Raw genomic sequence first — 18,814 nt, forward strand, 5'->3', positions numbered from 1 at the left:
TGAGACTGACTGAGGTGGAATCTGTTTGCCTGGCACTTCCTCGCAGAAAGGTTTTCGGCAGATTTTGTTTCAGAAGCACTGATTGTTAATTCTGATGTGAGTAGCTAATTCTGAGGGAGTAGATAAGCCGAGGCTATCATGATGTGTGGATTTTGGTAATTTTGGGGATATAATAGCTAACATTCAAAGTGGTGCTGGACTTTTACTCTGTATATTCCTTTGCCATAGGAGACATATGAAAGGTTTTACCATGTTAATACTTGGATTGCCTTGGAAATATTCAGTATGCTTTCTCTCTCTGTCCCCATGCCCCCCTATTCTCTCCCAAATGTATTTTTAACTTCACATGGAAAACAAACAAATAAACAATTGCTGCTAGAGAAGGGAGAGCTGAAGAATATGAAGAAACAGATGCATCTTTGCTCAGAAGCATTCTGCAGTTCTGGGGAGATTTCAGGTGTGTCACAGTTTTAGTCTGGGACCAACTGTAAGTGAAACGCATTCCTGTGGAAACCAATAGGCACAGTTCTTCTAAAACAATTCAGACATCAGTGTACACTCATGTCCCAGGCGGAATCTTCATTGGTTATATTCTGGAAGGTCAAATATCAGATTATTCTGTCCTGGTTCAGAACAGGCAAACTGCCAACTTGAAAGTTCAGAGAAGGCATGTAGATTTTACTCTAGTCCATTTAAGACACAAAAATCTGAATTAAAACCAGCCAACCCAAAAAAACCCCATATGATTTCCCTACTGCAACCATGGGTTAAAATGATTTGTGAGGAATAAAAAATCAGTTGCATATTTAGTGGGTTTATGGCAATGGTTTGGGTCTTGTCCGAACTGGTTTAAGATTTCAAGCGAGAGGAAGATCACAGCGGTGCATCTCATTGCCTGCAGCTGGAGGTGCACTTGCCAGCAGCAGAACTGTAAGAGGGAAGCAGCAGTCTTGGGGATGCCTTGAATCACTTGGCTGGTGTGTGATGTGATGGGGTTAATTAACAATCACAGAAAATTTTGAAGATATAGAATGTACTTTATTGCCCAGAGTAGCATTTTGGAACGGGTAATGATCTTCAGCTTCTCTGCATTCACTGACCCTGCTGAGAACTACTTTACAAACTGGAAGGATGATGAAGGGTAGGTTGTTTACAGAGGCATTAGCTGGTGCAGAGCTGTTCAGCAGCACCAGGAGGATCACTCTCTGTGTGTGCGTTCTGTTCTGGAACAAAAGCATACTTTGTGAAGGAATTCATCTTTAAAGGGCTGTCTGCCTAAGTGCTCGTCTGGAATAACTCTTGTGGAATAATGCAGTTTTCAAAAGCAGTGCCAGCCAGCTCCTCTGGGAGCAAAGACAAAGCCTTGGGCACCCAGGATAAGACTTTAGGTACTTTGATAAATGACTTGATGTCTCAAATGGGGACTCTGCGAGCACTCCTGTGGTATGCTGATGGTGGCTAGGGGCCATGGGTTTTGTTGGTTGGTTTCCCCACTTGGCCAGCACTGATGACACCCATGAATGCTCTTAAACTGTCACAGGCAGAGGATGGGAAGGTTTACACAACCACTTTGAAAGAGGCTGGGATGCTGTTCCCATCCCTTCTGCCATGTGAAACACTCTCACCTACCCAGGCAGTGACCCTGAGGGGCTGTCAGCAACTCCTCCTGCTCACAGGAGTCCTCTGGCACCTCCTTCACATGCAGTCCTGTACCCACTGAGGAGAGCTAAAAAGGATGCTTCCCAAACGCTGCCTCCAAGAAGACTGCAGAAGTCTTGCAGAAAAAGCAAGAAGTCTTGCTAAAAAGCACCTTTCCCATCCATCTAAAATGGCAGATTAAGTCATGTGTATGACTCAGCCTCATTTTCTTGTCCTGTGACTTCAGGCAAGTCACTTCTCTTCAGCTTTTTGACAGGTTTTGGCCATCTGATAAAAAAAAAAAAAAAATGCCTCGTGCCTTGTTTAGGAAAATGTGTGTGTGGCACCCTGGAAAAAAAATAAGGCTGAGCTGCGTCGAACTGAATGCCCTCCAAAGCGATGCCACTCTGTGTTTTTCATCATGCTTGTCTTTGCCAGCTGTAAAACGAGGGTGGTACAATATTCCTTAAAGATTGCAAATATGCTAGCTGATAAATTTTAGGAGATAAAGTGATTGAAGGCAATAATTAAATTGCCTGTCGGGTGGTGGGGGTGAGTGAGGACAGGGGCAGGCCCCATTCCTATAAGAAGCCTGAGCTCCTCCCTCATGGCAGCCCCTGAGGCAGGCGGCTCGTTTTGGCGGGCGAGCTGCCCCCTCAGCCCCCGTGGCCCCGCCCCTGCGCTCCGGCGGGAAAGGCGCCGGGTCTGTCCCCTCAGGAAGAAGGCGGCGGACGGGAGCCGCAGCCTGCGCGGGTCTGGGGAGCTCAGGTCCCGGGTACTGTACCCACTCGCAGCCCCGCGCTCTCCGAGGTTCCCGGGGATGAGCTGGGTGTTAATGGCTGTTTTAATTCTGGTGCCTCACCCTTTAGGAAGGGACATTTACATCCCCTGAAGAGCCAGCTGGCAAGGAAAAGCCAAATAAATCTGCGTGTTGATATATGATTAATCATTTATTTTCCTCTGAGTCAACAGATGTGAAAGTCCGCCGCGGTGTGCCTCGGTGCAGGTCAGATCACCTCCTGTCCCCAGCGCAGGGGCCTGGACCCTGCTCCTGTCACATCAGCTGCCAGGTTCTGTCAGTTCGAAAGGAGCTCGTCAGGTGCAAGGCTGCATACTGTGGCCAGGCCCTGGTCGGTCACAACGACAGTCTGAGTCTGCTGGAAAGAAGGCAGGTCTCACATATCACAGAATCCCAGACTGGTTTGGGTTGGAAAGGACCTTAAAGCTCATCCAGTCCCAACCCCCTGCCACAGGAAGGGACACCTTCCACTAGACCACGTTGCTCCAAGCCGCATCCAACCTGGCCTTGAACACTGCCAGGGATGGGGCAGCCACAGCTTCTCTGGGCAACCTGTGCCAGGGCCTCACCACCCTCACAGGGAAGAATTTCTTCCTAATGTCTAATCTAAAGCTTCCCTAACGAACATTCATAATGTACCCTAACGAACAGCTCCCAAAGTGGTAACAGGAGGGCTGGGGCACCCGAGGTGGCACAGAAGTGTTTGTGTTTCCTCACCAAAGTGGACGCATTCTCTGTGTTGTCTCAGACGTTCACCCTTTTATCTGCTTCATTGCAGGCGCTGGTGACTGGAATCGTCTGGGTCTTCGGTGCACTAACACACCAGCAACGGGAGGACCCTCTGCTTGACAGGCGGATTTTGTTCATACCTAAAGATTTTAGTAGGGTGTGGTATAATTCCTCCATTTTCCCTCGTAGCCTGCAGGAAGGTACAGGTCTGGGTCTGCCTCATTTTTCTGCTGTGAGATGCCAGTTGCCTCAGGATGGGGAGCAGAACGGTCCCATCAACTGCTCAGCTGTGTTTGTAGTGCAGGATTATGTGCATTTCAGGAGGATATTTTTAACGGAGAAGGGGATTGTAATACAGATGTAATGCCTTTTGCATTACTTCTTCTTCCTTCAGTATTTGAAGCTAAGAGATTTTCAAAATCTCTTCAAGTATTTTTTATTTAATGTTTTACTGTAATTATTTTTCTGAATGATATTAGGCATAATGTGAAGACATGATTTTCTCATTCCATAATTGTCAGGGTTCTGAAATAGAAATGAAATATATCCTGACACTATCAGAAACACTGATTTTATAGGAATACTTCCATTAAATACTAACAGAAGTGACTCTATCATATTTTCACTTCAAACCCAAATAAGATCATTCTAAAATTACATTTTCTTTCTCACTTCTCCCAGCGTCTGAATGCACAAGATTCTTGCAAGCAAATTAGTCAGACCTTAAGTATCCATTTAGAAGCCGAAAAAAGCTATTTGCAGATATTTAGTATAAATTACCCTATCCTCTGTTAGATGTAGCCCATCTTGTAGTTTCATAATAAACCTGCCTTACCTTTCATGGATTTTATTAACAAGGATGAGCAAGCAAACATACACACACATCTGATGGCGTAGTTTACAAAGCTTTTGATCAGCCATAGCTAGAACAGTGAAAACAAGCTCGTAAGTAAGACAGAAGCAACCTATCCATTTACAAAACAAAAATTATAAGGCAGGTTATAAGATCACATTTCTAAGGAACTACTTTGTATTCATTTTTCTTACATTCGTAAAATTAAAGGAACTACTATTTTGCTTTTGATTTAATCATTATATCAGTAACTGCCTTTTCTGGTTCTTGATCTTGCTTATAGAAGTCACATGAAGAAGGCAGTGACATGGCAAGTTAAAATTAAAAAAACATGAAATAAGCTCTCTGTATATGGTTTTGCATAATAAAAGCCTCATATTTTATATATCCCTATTTTATTCTCTTCATGCAAGCATACTTCTTACAGGTGTTACTTCCATGTCTTCAATATTTATTAAATATTCTGAACCCCAGAAAGAACTCAAAAACAAATACAGCTTTATTATATTCTAAAGATACATGACTAAGGAGTTGTAGCCTTCTCAACAGCACTGTTTTGTGGGCTTTCTGTCACATAAAGATGGAGGAGCTGAGAGGTTGCATAGCATTTCTGTTACCCATTCTGTCTGCAACTAGGCTGACTTCTGTCATAAAAATACAAACATAACTTTCTTACCAGAATAAATTCCACTAATGTTAAATCATTTAAAATGTTCCCACCTCCAAACTCATCTCTGACCCAAGATTCTCACATGGGAGTGAGATCTCTTTTTCCTAACACCTGTTAAGCCTTTTCTAGTCAAACTGCTTCATCTGAGAGTAATGCAGTGTATTTTATCCTTTTGGTCTGGTCAGTCAGATAACAAAGAGTTGGAAGCCGAATCTGAGTTTAAATCCATATATGATGAACTGAGAAGTTTCTGTAGCTCAAGGACTTCTTAAAAATCCTTTTACAGTTATTTATTCATTTATTGCCACCTCAATACTATATTTGTTTGCATTTTCCAGTAGTGATCAATACTTACAGCCTGTTCTTCCATGATGAAGGCCTTGGAGGATCAAGTAGTCCAAGAAGAACCAGGATACCAGGATGATGAGGTAAATTTATGGTTGATTGACAAATATTAGCAGCAAATGTTGTTTGAAGATATTTTGATAATGTTATGAAGTCCACAGAGAGACAGGAGGTCCCCAAAGACCATCAGGGAGCTCAGTGCATTTGAAATCTTCAAGTCTAATACCAAGAAAATCTCATTCTCCTGGTCCCGGTACAGCCTTGCTCTTCAAGTACCTTTAACCTTTTAAAAGCTATGCAGAGTTTTTAATAGGATTATCATTATTTCTTTATACTTTACACTTCTATATTAAATGCAAGGGGACTATCAATTAATTTTATGCTTCCAATGAATGGTCATCAGCCTGAAAAGACTGAGGAACTGTGGCAGAAAAAGATCAAGATGATGATCATAACAGAAGTTCTATTAGCACAGCAGAGGACTGCGTGCCTGTGAAGATCCACTTTATGAAGAAGGTGATAGGAAATGTGTAGGCCTTCTTGGCTCACTATGGCTTTGCTTATTTGGGTAGTCCAATAAGCTCTGTACGATTAGGAAAAATCATTGAAATGTTTACAAATTTAAAAAAGTCATATAGTGAGATAGATGTAATTACAAGAAAGAGCAAAATCTGGTTTTATTTTTTTCTGCTATTTTCTTTTTAGGAATCCTTTTTCCAGGATATTGACCTGCTACAGAAGCATGGAATTGTAAGTATTAGCAATGAATTTACATTGCCCATGCAAAGTTATTTTAAGGTTGTTTCCAACAGCACAAACACATCGATGCAGATGACTGAAATTCCTCTTTGCAATAAATTCTAAATCAGTCATATGAAGGCAATTTTTGCCTTTGGTGATAAGACAGGTTTTCAGAAACTCTCATTCCCATCAGATTCCTAAATAAAGTGGCAAGATATTCAAAGTATTTAGCACCCAGCACTCTTGAAAAACCAACTACTTGCTAATTTATTTGAAAACTGTGTGATAGATTACTTCCTGTTCCTGCCAATCTTTGTAATTACTCCTGCATTTTTGGTGCCTGTGAAATTACTCTGTGACAATTGTTGCTATACTATTTTCAGCATGCTGGTGAAGGGGGTAGAGTGGGAGTGAGGAAAATATTAGTAGCTAGAGAAAGAAATGGTTAGTTCTCTTCATTAAATATGAATTCCTAACGTCATTATCACCATCATAATTATTATTATCACATAAATGTCACCTATTTATTTGAATTACTATTATTAGATGCTTAGCCAGGAGACTGGCTCATAGATGGGAACCCTATTTCATTCAGTGTTATAGAAACAGAATAAAAAGTTGGGTTTGCCCAAAGTAATATAAGATTAAATTCTAATATAAACAACCACAGACAGATACAGGTGAGGAGGCCACAGGCACAATGAGACAGCAGTAGTCAGCACTGTAATTCTGGGCTTGGCATGTCAGCAGTGTAATTGTTGTCAACTTTTTTTTATTGGTAAGTCATTAACAGTTTTAAAGAGAGTTCTGAATGAGGATCATGAGGGTGAGAGCTCAAAATACAGGGCGACATAAGAAAAATACACAAATTCTTGTTTTAAAAATGTAACAAGTTGACCAAAGAGGCTGCCCTCAGGAGCTGGAAGGGAGCAATCAGTATTAAGTAAGGCATGCTATGCAGAGAATGATACCAAGGTATGGAAGATCTTGAAAACAAAGAATAATGACTTCGGCTGTTCTTCTGCCTTAATAAGGGTATTCTGCTTCTTTTCATTTTAGTTTTTCTTCTTTCCAAATGGTTATTCCCACACCCCAGGGGAAGTTTTTGTTCTCATCTCTGCCAGTTAAAATCTTTGTGTGAACATATGACCCACATCACTTAAATTCATTTGCTTAAAGAAATAGTTTTTGTGAGTTTGATTTTTTTTTTCCCTAGGAGTAGAGAGAGACATATTTACTAGACCTGAGAGTATGGCCACAAAGAGCCAGATTAGCACCACCAAGGCTGTGGTTTGATGTTCCAAAGCATTTGGTAAGGGGTTCAGGTTCTGTGAGCCTCTGCTAAGCCTTTCTGCCCCTAGAGAATACTAGTCCTTCTGGCAACTCTGCTTTTGTAGCCACCCTGTGAACTGGATCTGTGAATCAAAAAAATAAAAATATCACAACAAATAATGTGGTTTAGGTTTTTTTATTTGTAAATCCTTGGTCTGCCCTTTTCCACCTCAGAGGCCAGGACTGGCACAGAGCTGCAACATAAGGTAGAGGATCAGGACAAGCAGGTGGTGCAAGGTATGTCAGTGTGTTAAAATGACTGCCCAATGCTTTGTATCACTGAACTCTCGCCTAAGGAGGTGTAGATCTTGGCTGAACCCTGGCTGGTGCACAAGCTATTGGTGAAAACGGTATCTGTGCAGGATTGTACAGGAACTTCTACAACCAGGTCTACCACATGGAGACCTGCAATGCAGAACAGCCTTGAGTCTGACATGACCAGAAAGACAGAGACACTGAGGAAATGCAGATGCAGGATAATGTATTTTAAGTTTTGGCCTAGAAAAATTATCTTTGAAGCAGTAGTCTGTTTGTCTTAATAAAAAACCACAATCAATAGACTGCTGATTGTCATATTCTTTTGGGTGGAAGAGTCATTTTTATTCGTGACTTATTTTAACTCACCCATCCCTATGAATGTAATAATCAAAAAACATATCACAGCATGAGAAATAAGCTTCCAAATGAACATGACTAATTTCTTGCATAACCCCTCTCTTCTTAAGTCCTATGCACCCACACTCTCTAGATAAATAGATGATACATCCAGTTCAAAGGGTTTTTTTTTTTTCCAAAGAAAAATCTTGGCTGAAAATGGTAAATTGAAGTGTTATCCCACACCTTTCACATAATTTGTTTTCTTGTGAGTAATCTGTTGTTTGCGTTTAAGTTTTTAGTGATGTCAGAATCATAAAATGAGGTGAGAGGAGGAAAAATGTGTCAGTAGGGCGCTGACTGGAGCGATGCTGTACTCAATTTACGAAGAACTTTATTAGTCCATTGCAGCCCAGAGTGTCAGTCAGATGTGGAGGATATGTGTACTTTAAACTGGATGTACTGGGAACGTGCAGAAACAGCACATCCATTAGCGTCAGCTTCCAATGATCCTTGTGACTCAGCTCCCAATTATCCATGATCAGATTATCTGGTTTACAGATTATCTGTGCTAAGGGACCAAGGACAGATTGAGTGTTACTGTGTTTACTAGGTTGGGCTCCATGCTACTTGAAATAATCTGTACTGGTTCTTTACTACCAGCTTGGATCTAGAAAGACTGACACTGAGGAGGGGTAAGTAAATACAACTTGACCCAGACACCTTTCTCACCGTGATCCCTCACACCAATGTTATTCAAAATTTTCTGTTGTTGGTGTCACAAACTACATAATGACGAGTTTACTGTAAATCTGTTTCTTCCTTGGTGAAAATACACATGCATATCAACGTATAATAAAATATGTTTCTAAGGTTTACTCTGCCTGCTAGTTGTTAACCATCCCGAGCACTCACAGAAGGAAACTTTCTTCACAGAATGTAGCAGATATTAAGAAACTGAAGTCAGTTGGGATATGCACGATCAAAGGAATCCAGATGACCACAAGACGGGCACTGTGCAATGTAAAAGGGCTTTCGGAGGCCAAAGTGGACAAGATTAAAGAAGCTGCAAACAAGCTTATTGTAAGCCAGTCATTTTGCTGATGGTTTAAACTTATGCTGGACTCTCCAAAATGCTGGGCAACATTTCTCTGAACAGATTTTTTCCACCACATCGTCAAGATAAATTGTGAAAATTATTCTGCTTGTTACTCTAAAGGGATAATACTTTACAACAACCAGACAAATGCTGTTGTGCTTTTCATACCCATCCTATGTAAATGAGACTAGGGTGGAGAGAAGACATTTATGTGGGATTATTGCACTTTACCTTCGGGTTAAAGCTAAAATAAGCCTTTCATGTTCTCGTTGGTCTTCCTTAGGAACCAGGCTTCCTGACTGCCTCTGAGTACAGTGAAAAACGGAAGATGGTATTTCATATTACTACTGGCAGCCAAGAATTTGAGTAAGCTTATCTCTACTGAAATCCTTCCTTAATCCAAATTGTTCCAATAATCCTACTTATTGTCTTCAATGAGACACAAGAATATAAACAAATAAATACTCAGCTAGGACACGTAGGTTACCTTGCATTTGGAGCTGCAGCTGGCTCAAAGGTGCCTGCACCAGTAAGCAACAAAACCAACTCCTTTTCTGAAGGGAAACTGGACTTTGTACAGTCACTGTAAATAAAAAGGGTTTGCATCCGGAAATCCCGAATGTATCATCATTTTTCACCTAGTCAAAACAATCTGCAGGTCCAGGGTCAAAATTAATTCAAGACCTCCCGTGAGATACTTTTTATGGCATGTTATCTTTTCAAAGGTATTTTCTCTCTTCTTTCTTTCCAGTAATAATTTCTATAGATCTTTTTCTTGCACACATAAAGGGAGGTAATACAGAGTTAATTCATTATGAATCAGTGATCATTTTGTGCCCTGCAGGAATTAGGGCAGAAATAAATTTCTTAAAGTGACAACACTTTCTGGTTTTGACTTTCCTCTTGAGATTTGTGGGTTTAACTATATTGTAATCCTCTCCCTTTCTCTAGTAAACTGCTGGGTGGTGGGATTGAAAGTATGGCAATCACCGAAGCCTTTGGAGGTGAGAAATAAGTATTATGAGACAACAAAATTGCAACTTAGTTTAGATTTTAAATTAAGATGGATTACTTTTATCAAACTTACCCCATTGTAGTCATAAAGACGAGCACCTCCATGAGTGTAAGAAGAAAGGGACTGCTTCTCTTTTCCCATTATTCCTCTTCATTTGCTTGCAGGCTTTGAGCTGAGTAATCATTAGAGTTGGGGCATGCTGATTCAGTAAACCACAACATTATTAATGCTATTAGTAATGTGTCATATAGAAAAGATTTCCCTGATGCCATCCGTGTTCCTTTCTAGTAACAAAACTGCCACAGAAGGTATTTTATTTATGCACACTTAAGATACGTTGCATTTCAAGTAAGATTTTGAAATTACAGTTAAACTACTATTACAGTAAATTTGATCAGTTAGTGGCAAACACTTCAATAAGAGTTTATAAAACACAGTACTCTTCCCCTTAGAAAAGATAAACTGGAGACTTAACATGATTGGATATAATGAGATTAAATGCTCCATCCCTGGCAAAGTTGAAGGCCAGGCTGGTCAGAGCCTTGGGTGACATGGTCTAGGGTGAGGTGTCCCTGCCTGTGGGAGGGTGGTTGGAACTGGATGATCTTAAGGTCCTTTCCAACCCAAACCACTCTATGATTCTATGATCATTTTACTGAAAATGAAACTAGGCCAGGTCAGTGGAATCAACCATTCCTTCACCCTCCCTCAGTTAATGATTTTCCATAGGTGCCATGTGGCTTTACCTTCTACACAGAAAAGAATAAATGACCTTAGCAGTCAAGCATGATCAAATTAAAGCAGTTCAGATTTTGCTTTTCATGTTACAACTTCTGCTGCACAGAATATGATTTATAAATGGGGGTTAAATGATTGTAAAAGGTAGGGACAGAGGTGAATTTTATAAATAAGAGTGTTTCTAACTGCAGTAACTCCTGAAAAAGAAACCCTGACTTCTTTTGTTTTCCTTTTCCTTTTTTTTTTTTTTTCTTTTTTTCTCTCTTTCTGTTTCAACAGAGTTCCGGACAGGCAAAACCCAGCTATCTCACACCCTTTGTGGTAGGTGTAATACCTTAAAAGAGAGCGCTGTTTCTGTTCAGTGAATCCATTCTTTACAACTACATTAGGATTAAATACATAGAGACAAGATGGAATCCCTTATCTGTACAAATACTGTGAAACAGGCCCTGGTGACTCTGACATCCATTGTGTCTGGGTAGAGAACTTGTAGAAATGATTACTTTTTGATACTGCTCACATCAACGTAAGTTTTGCTATAAGGAAAGAGAAACTAACAGAATGTCCTATAGAAGCCAGTGAAACAGTCCATCTGGAAAAAATGCACAAATAAGGGTTACAGGTGGACAGGGCCATTGCTCAGAAAAGGGCAAAGGCAAAACTCTCAGCAACTCTTCATTTTCTGGTTTCAAGCGGTTTTGCTGAATGTGACATTCTGAAAGGGCACTGGAGGGATACTTCTGGCTGACAGGAGCTGGATAATCAAAATTTCTGGTAGTCACCATATTCGGGCAGTGCCAGATACAGCAGGACTCTGATTTCCAGCAATAGCTCTCAAGCTGTAAATAGTAGTAAATAATAACTAATATAACTATTAATGCCTCTGGAATACAGTTACCAGACATGAGTAGGCAAACATTCCTTTAAATGAACCCTATATTATACAGGAAATTATGGCACCTTCTGGAAAAATAAGGCCTATTCTGTTGAGTGCAGTCTAATGGTCAGTAGAATCATACCCTTTTGATTGATTACAACAATCATACCTTAATGAATGGTTACAACTAAATCAAGTATTTTAGCTTATTCACTCCAAAGAGACTAAACCCACAACTGGGAACTATTCACGTATCAGGAAAAGTTCAAATCCAAATAATTTTTGATCATATGAGTTACAGCTGGGGAAAAAATCCTACTAAATCAATACAATTAATTTGGGCAGAGGATTAAGAGGATGCTTTGAGCGTAAGAACTTACTAACAATATCCTTACCTATTTTCAATATAAAATATGCAGATTTAGTGATGGTACTGAGTAAAACACAATTTTGACACCATTATGTCTTATCTGATCTTCATTTGAGAAAAAGGGCTTGAGTTTCTTCTCAAGATTCCAGTTAAGACTTGTAAGAAAATATTTTTCCTGCTTTTTCCTTTTTATCTTGTATGAATTCACTGTAGTGACAGCTCAGCTTCCAGGGCCAAATGGCTACACAGGTGGAAAGATTATCTTCATTGATACAGAAAACACTTTGTATCTTTTGGACTATTAAAGCTAAAGGTAGGATGAACTGGAAAAACAGTTTGTTTTGTCATAAGCAAGTAGGAGGCTCCAGATAGCTTCATACTTGTAAAACATTACAGCTGACAGGAGAGAGCCTGGAGAGCACAGTGTGTAGAGACCCACAAGGCAGTAGCTTTTGTCTCAATGGAATCTGACCTAGAAAACTTAGTTAGAATACAGATTTTATTTTAACTGGGAGTTTTTTTGAGACCTAATATGCCTTCTACAGGTGATGGCTTTTTTATATACTTCAAGAGAAATTCATCTAACTACTAAACGCTATTTTTAACGCTTCATATCTGTGGTAGACTGCGTATAAATAGGTTTTGCTCACAGCTAAATTCCTAGAGCACAGATATCCATATGTCACACCCCCCCTCAAACCCTGAACACAAAACAATTATCATCATGAGACCTAAGCTATCTTTAGGGTATGTGGAACAGTGTGAAGAGAAAAAGTCAGTCTTCTCATGGATCAAAATAAATACACTTTTTTTCTTTTCCCCCATAGTTCTATTTTGGAATGGAGTTTTATTATTTTCAGAGCATGGTTTGTACAAAGAGAAATCCTTAACTTTGACTAACACCAGCAGACCAGACCGTCTCCGTGATATTGCTGATCGCTTCAGTCTTGACCATGATGCAGTACTGGACAACGTGTTGTATGCACGTGCATACACTAGTAAGACCATTCCTGCAACTGGAATCAGAGTTGTTTTTTCTTTAAGACTCCTGTTTTAATATTTCTCAGTTTATTAACCAAAGTTCCCCACTGAGGATCATAAAGAGTGGTTTTCTGCCAACAGAAGTTGTAAGCTTGCTTCCATTTTCTGTTTCTGGTGTTGTAAACCGGGGCCTACAAGGATGCCGCAGAGGGACTCTTCATCAGGGACTGTAGCAATAGGACAAGGGGGAATGGGTTTAAACTTACACAGGGGAAGTTCAGGTTAGATATAAGGAAGAAGTTCTTTACTGTGAGGGTGGTGAGGCACTGAAACAGGCTGCCGAAAGAAGTGGTAAATGCTCTATTCCTAGCAGTGTTCAAGGCCAGGTTGGACGGAGCCTTTGAGTAACACAGTCAAGTGGAAGGTGTCTCTGCCTATTGCAGGGGGGTTGGAACTAGATGATGTTAAGGTTCTTTCCAACCCAAACCATTCTATGATTCTATGATTCTGTTCCAGCTCAGCAGCAGTACATAAAGTTTTTCAGTTTGCCACAAGAAGGAGTGAACTCTGCTGGTTGCATGACAAGTGGCAGTGTAGGATCTTAGTAAGAGAAGCACCAACCAATGTAACCATAATAGCCTGGATACAAGCTAATTCTATAAATGCTGTTTAGAAATTCTCTATGGTCTTGTGAATGGGACTTTATAGGAACAGCTCCAGCACACTCTGTCACAAGATACTGCCTTAAAACTTCAAGGAAGTTTTAAATGGGACTTTCACTTTGAGAGTACAATATGAATATGAATAATATGATTAATACTATTTCTGTGTGTCATTAAACTCAACATTAGATTCAAATGTTTATGCTGCTTTTCAGTTCTTAACACAACAAAAATACGATGTCTTCATGCAGAGTTTTCTTGTGAAGCTTTTCACAAGGAAGTTTTGTTAGAAACTGGAACCTGCAGAAGCCCAGGCACTGTTGGATACTGTAGAGGCAGCTTGGTTTTGGGCGCTGGATTTAAAACTGTTGGCAGTGAAAATACAAACAGTGCAGACATTTAAAGTGGAATTTTAAAAGTCAGGCTTTTGTGTCTTCAGAGCTCTTTTGGCCCTAATTTCACTCTTGGCAACTGTACTTCCCACCAGGTGAACATCAGATGGAATTGCTTGACTATGTAGCAGCCAAGTTCCATGAGGAAGCTGATATTTTCAAGCTATTGGTACAAGACTAATTTTATTATCATTATTACTGCTTTTAGCATAGGTTCTCTTATTTTCTTTCACTGTATGTACTTACTGAGTATAATTACAATGCAGATCATTGACTCCATAATGGCACTTTTCCGTGTGGATTTCAGTGGTCGTGGGGAGTTGGCTGAACGACAACAGAAACTCGCTCAGATGCTGTCAAGGCTCCAAAAAATATCAGAAGGTGAGAGAAACATGGAAAAATTCAGAAAACATGGACTGGAGTTACTGCAATAGTAGTTGTTAGTAGCACAACCACCTCATAGTCCAAGTGTATCATCGATCAGGCATTGGCATTTCTTCACTTTACACCTCTTGTCAGTTACCAAAAAGAACAAATTGATACTGTAGTATTTCAAGATGACAGATTAAGGAATCTTTAGAACTATTCAACATATATAGTTTTCCTAGAAATACTGTTAAGACAAGTCTTAAATGAGAGAACAGGTTGTAGAACTGGAGAAATACCCGCCATGAGAAACCGTGCTCCCCAAATCTCGACAGTCTAAGTACACAAGCAACATGAGGAATACATAAAAGGATGAAGGCTCAGAGCCATAAAAAACTGTACCCATCACCACCTTCCAAGTACTTTGAAATGCTCTGAGGGATGAAGACAGGATGAATAGTGTTCCTCCTCTTTAGAATGTCCCAGGAATGTTGAAGAGAAATGAGTAAGTGACTTTTTTTCATGCAGTAAATTAAAAAAACTCCAGCAAACCAACAAAGGGAGGGAGAGGGGGCTGCGGGCAGGGAGCCAGCAGAGAGATGGGAACTGAGAAAGACTTGTTCAGTGCAACTCTGAAAAGTGCTCATTTTTGGCATAAGTATTACAGCTGACATCACACAGCAGCAAATTTAGGCTGTCTCCTGATTAACTCCAACCATCAGACATAAAGAATATTTGCTTCTCTTGCACTTGAAATCTGAAGTGCTTCAGCAGCAGCCTGACTTTTCTCATGGGTGGGAGAATATTTTGGAATTAGAATTGGATTTGGTCTACCCTCTTTGCGTTGTTTTCTATTGCAGAATATAATGTGGCTGTGTTTGTGACCAACCAGATGACTGCTGATCCAGGAGCAACGATGACGTAAGATGCTTCTCTCTCTTTACCAAAACTTCCTGTCCTCTGTATTACATATTTAACAGAAACAAGAGCTGAGATTGTATGGAGCAAGAGGCACCAAAATGAAGGTTCAGATTGGTCACTGGTCCCTTTAATACCATGGATCATTCATGGACGACACCCATAGGTTTCTCGCAGTCTTTGTTATGAGACTTTTTATGTTTACCTGCTGCCTGGCATGATGGCTTCTTTCATTGTGACTTGAACAAAGAGAACAAGCCATATAAAGTACTGAAAAGGCACCCCATTTTCTTTTGGAGCAATTATATATGGAGTTTAAGATGTATATTTCTTGAGCCTCTTGAATTTAATGAGAGAAAAATTATGCCAGCATTGAACATTTGAACATCCTATCTTGAAGCAAGTGTGTTAAAGTCCTTTTTTGATATATTTACCTGATTATTTCCTACTTAGTTCAACATGCCTTGTCTGTCAGTTAATCACAGTATTAACCTATGGAGTTTGCACAATTTTCTTGCTAATTTAGCTTTCAGGCAGACCCAAAAAAGCCCATTGGGGGCCATATCCTTGCTCATGCTTCAACCACCAGGATTAGCTTGAGAAAAGGGAGAGGGGAGCTGCGTATTGCAAAGATATATGACAGGTAAATGACCCTTTCTTCACAGGAAGGAAGTTGTGTTACGAGCAACTGCAAGGTGACAAAGTTCATGGGACTGAAACTTAATGGTTTGACAGCAATTTAGGGTTTCAAACTAACCATGTTTCTGGATGGTAAATTGAGAGAAAATCTGGCAGGACAAAGTAATTAACAGACTTACAGTTGTCTTGTGTATTGTATGCATTAAACTATATAATTTTTCATCATAAATCCTACTAGATGCTTATCTCTTAAAGAAGATCATCAAATAGTTTGGCAACTCTAGTGGTCCCTTGGCAGGAAAATTTCAGAGACGTTAAATTACTAAGTTTTGCTGACTCCATTAGTATCACTTTACGTGGTAAGCTGTGGCAGGCATAAGTCACTAAAAATCACGCCAGAACTACACAGACAGATCAGTGTTTCTGGTCAGGGAACTAAGAAACTGAAATGAGAGTTTGCACAGAGAAAACCTTTCCTTGTCCTGCACCTTCTCTATTTCACAGAATCATAGAATTTCCCTCTGTTGTGTTGGATTTCACATTCGCTGATCTTGGTAATATTCATCACGTTCTACAGCTTACATACAGGCATAAAGGCAATGTATATGTAACCAACCTGGAACACTCCAACATTTTGGGGACCATTTCACAACTGCATTTAGCATGGGGAAACCCACACCTTTGTTGTTTCCTTTTTTCCCAGTCCTGAGATGCCTGAAAATGAAGCCACGTTTGCAATAACTGCTGGAGGCATTGGGGATGCCAAAGAATAGGCAGAAAAACTGATGTAAATGTACAGCTGAAAACCACATGGGTAACTGGGATGAAGATCTGTGTGAGCTCACCAACTGCCTGGCTGCATTTTGAGAACCAACTGAGGTCTTTTGGGAGAACACTGGGATGGATTTTGTACAGTTCAGTTTTATTGATCCTAATAAGATTTGGTTCAGTTCGGGTCTTTGTTTTACAACTGAACACAGCAGACAAAGATTTAAGAAATAAGCTTGTGAATTGTTCAAAGAAGCCTTTTCTTACATTTTGTGAAAATCAAAGCTGTCCTTTCACATTAAATTAAAATACACTTTTTTAGTTTCTTTCAAAGAAAGTGGTTATGTTGTAAAATTTAATAGTGTGAAACGGAACAGAATTGGAATAAACTCAGTTATAAAATTCATATGAATAGATGAAAAAAGCAGTGGCAGGAGCAACAGCCCAAGAACTTGGTGGACCCTCACGTGCCGTACAAGAACATGTTGCTTCAAAAATACGTTTTTAAGCATTTTTATCTTAACTAGACAATTTTGTATTTTTATTTAGCATTCCCTACTTTTCGGAAAGAATGTTTTCAAACTGTTCATCTTAAAGTTAAAAATAAAGATTACAAACCGCACTCTGCTTCTGTTTGGGTGCTTTAAATCAAACCCTGCTCACAATAATCTCACTGATCTTTCACAATGCAATTCCACATTTTAACACCTTTTGTCTGGTTCTCTAAAGAAACAACCTTTATAGAATTTGCCTTGTCAGTCTCCTAATATAAGTAAGACTATTAATATTATTAAATAATGTTATTATTAAAAAGCAGATGAAAGCAAAACCAGTGGCTAGATAGGGCAGACAGGCTGACACCAAGACTTACACTGTTAATGCATGTAAGAGGACATGAAGTAAAAAGTCAGCGATGACCAGAAATTCATGCAAAAAAAGCCTGACACTGTGACAGACCTAGAGTTCGCCTTCTTCAAGCGGTTTCCTAACATATCACTGTTATTTTTCCTGAGGTAAAGCACTATTTTTAACAATGGAGAGGAGTTTAGAAAGAGAGGCAGGGAGGTCAGCTGATCTCTGAAGCTGGATGGAAAGGATCAGCCATCGTCAGTCCAGTTCTCTATGTGCCAGTCCTTCCCACACCAGGCATTTGTATGTAAAGGCCACATACTCAGAGTTGGTGAGAGCATATGGTGTCACTTGACTCCCTCTCACCCACTTAAAAGGCCCAAGTTTCTTCCAACATTTTATTTCAAGCACCAAGACTGTTTTTTGCTTTCCTACATATGCCATACGTACACACACTCAGTAAGTACAACCAGAACAGTAAACAGCTTGTGTTCTCATTCCAGGCCAAGTTATTTGTTTCAAGCATGTGAAAGTGAAGGGAACACACTTTCCCTTCCGCCAACCTGCCTGACTTGTGATAATGTGACAGTCCAGAAAGCTCTGCCGACAGTGCAGTGGCAGTTTGGGCCTAGGTTTGGTTAGACCCCCACCAGACATGGCTTCTTGTGCAGGGACAGACTGGTTGGCTACTTGTCAGTAGGTACCAAAAGCCTGAGCACAGCACAAAAGACCTTGCAACCTATGCCATGCAGTTGCCTCGTGGCTTACTTTATCTTCTAGATAGGTGTCTGGTTGATCTAGGCAGTCAGATACTAGCAGCCCATAAACACTGCGTCAGTGCCATGCCCGGTGTCCTTCGAGTCCTTAAATAATTTTTTTGATCGTCTGCAATTAACACCACAGTGGGCAAAGAGGGGCATTGGTTTACATTCCGGAGAGGCTGCTGTGACCCGCCTCTAGCTCCGGAGGGGGTCCATGACCGAAGGCTGCTGGCACACCACTTCCTCCCTGTCTCTTGGCACTTGGGTAAAAGCAGACATCACGCCTGCTGTCTCCCCTGTTCCTGCTCCAGATACCCTTCGTACTCTGCGAGGGATAAAAACAGAGGGAAACAACCCAGCGTACCAACCCGTGCAGCTCCGCCGGAGCTGCCTCCACCGCCCTCCACATCCTTTATTGTCTCCTCAGCCCGGCTGCCATCTTCCGGGGGATCAACGACCGCCTAGGCAAACAGCCGTATTCTCCAAACCCGACTACGCTGCAGAATTAACGTAATAGACCGACCCCCTGCCAACCCTTCCTGCACAATCCGCGGGAGAATTTTACGCAAAACACACGGCCTCTTCCTGCCCTACGCCGGTCTGAGTTACGCAACTCGCGTACGCCCAGTGCTTACGTAACGTACGCCTCAGCCTAGCTTTTCCTTACCGTCCAGAAGG

The 18,814-nt window shown here is 40.6% G+C and overlaps 1 protein-coding gene across 1 annotated transcript; it reads left to right on the top strand.

Annotated features, from left to right (window-relative positions):
* Positions 1–5,060: 5,060 nt before the first annotated feature.
* Positions 5,061–18,703, top strand: DMC1 (DNA meiotic recombinase 1; the record flags this gene model as incomplete). Its single annotated transcript, XM_080633311.1, has 13 exons — positions 5,061–5,117; positions 5,740–5,784; positions 8,638–8,784; positions 9,084–9,166; positions 9,752–9,804; positions 10,833–10,874; positions 12,014–12,086; positions 12,707–12,798; positions 13,931–14,004; positions 14,102–14,216; positions 15,062–15,122; positions 15,646–15,762; positions 16,462–18,703. The coding sequence occupies 13 exons, from the start codon at positions 5,061–5,063 to the stop codon at positions 16,529–16,531; spliced, it is 1,029 nt and encodes a 342-aa protein (XP_080489437.1). The 3' UTR covers positions 16,532–18,703.
* Between the last annotated feature and the right edge of the window lie 111 nt (positions 18,704–18,814).

This window comes from Psittacula echo (assembly GCF_963264785.1).
Source record: "Psittacula echo genome assembly, chromosome: 1".
Taxonomy (NCBI): domain Eukaryota; kingdom Metazoa; phylum Chordata; class Aves; order Psittaciformes; family Psittacidae; genus Psittacula; species Psittacula echo.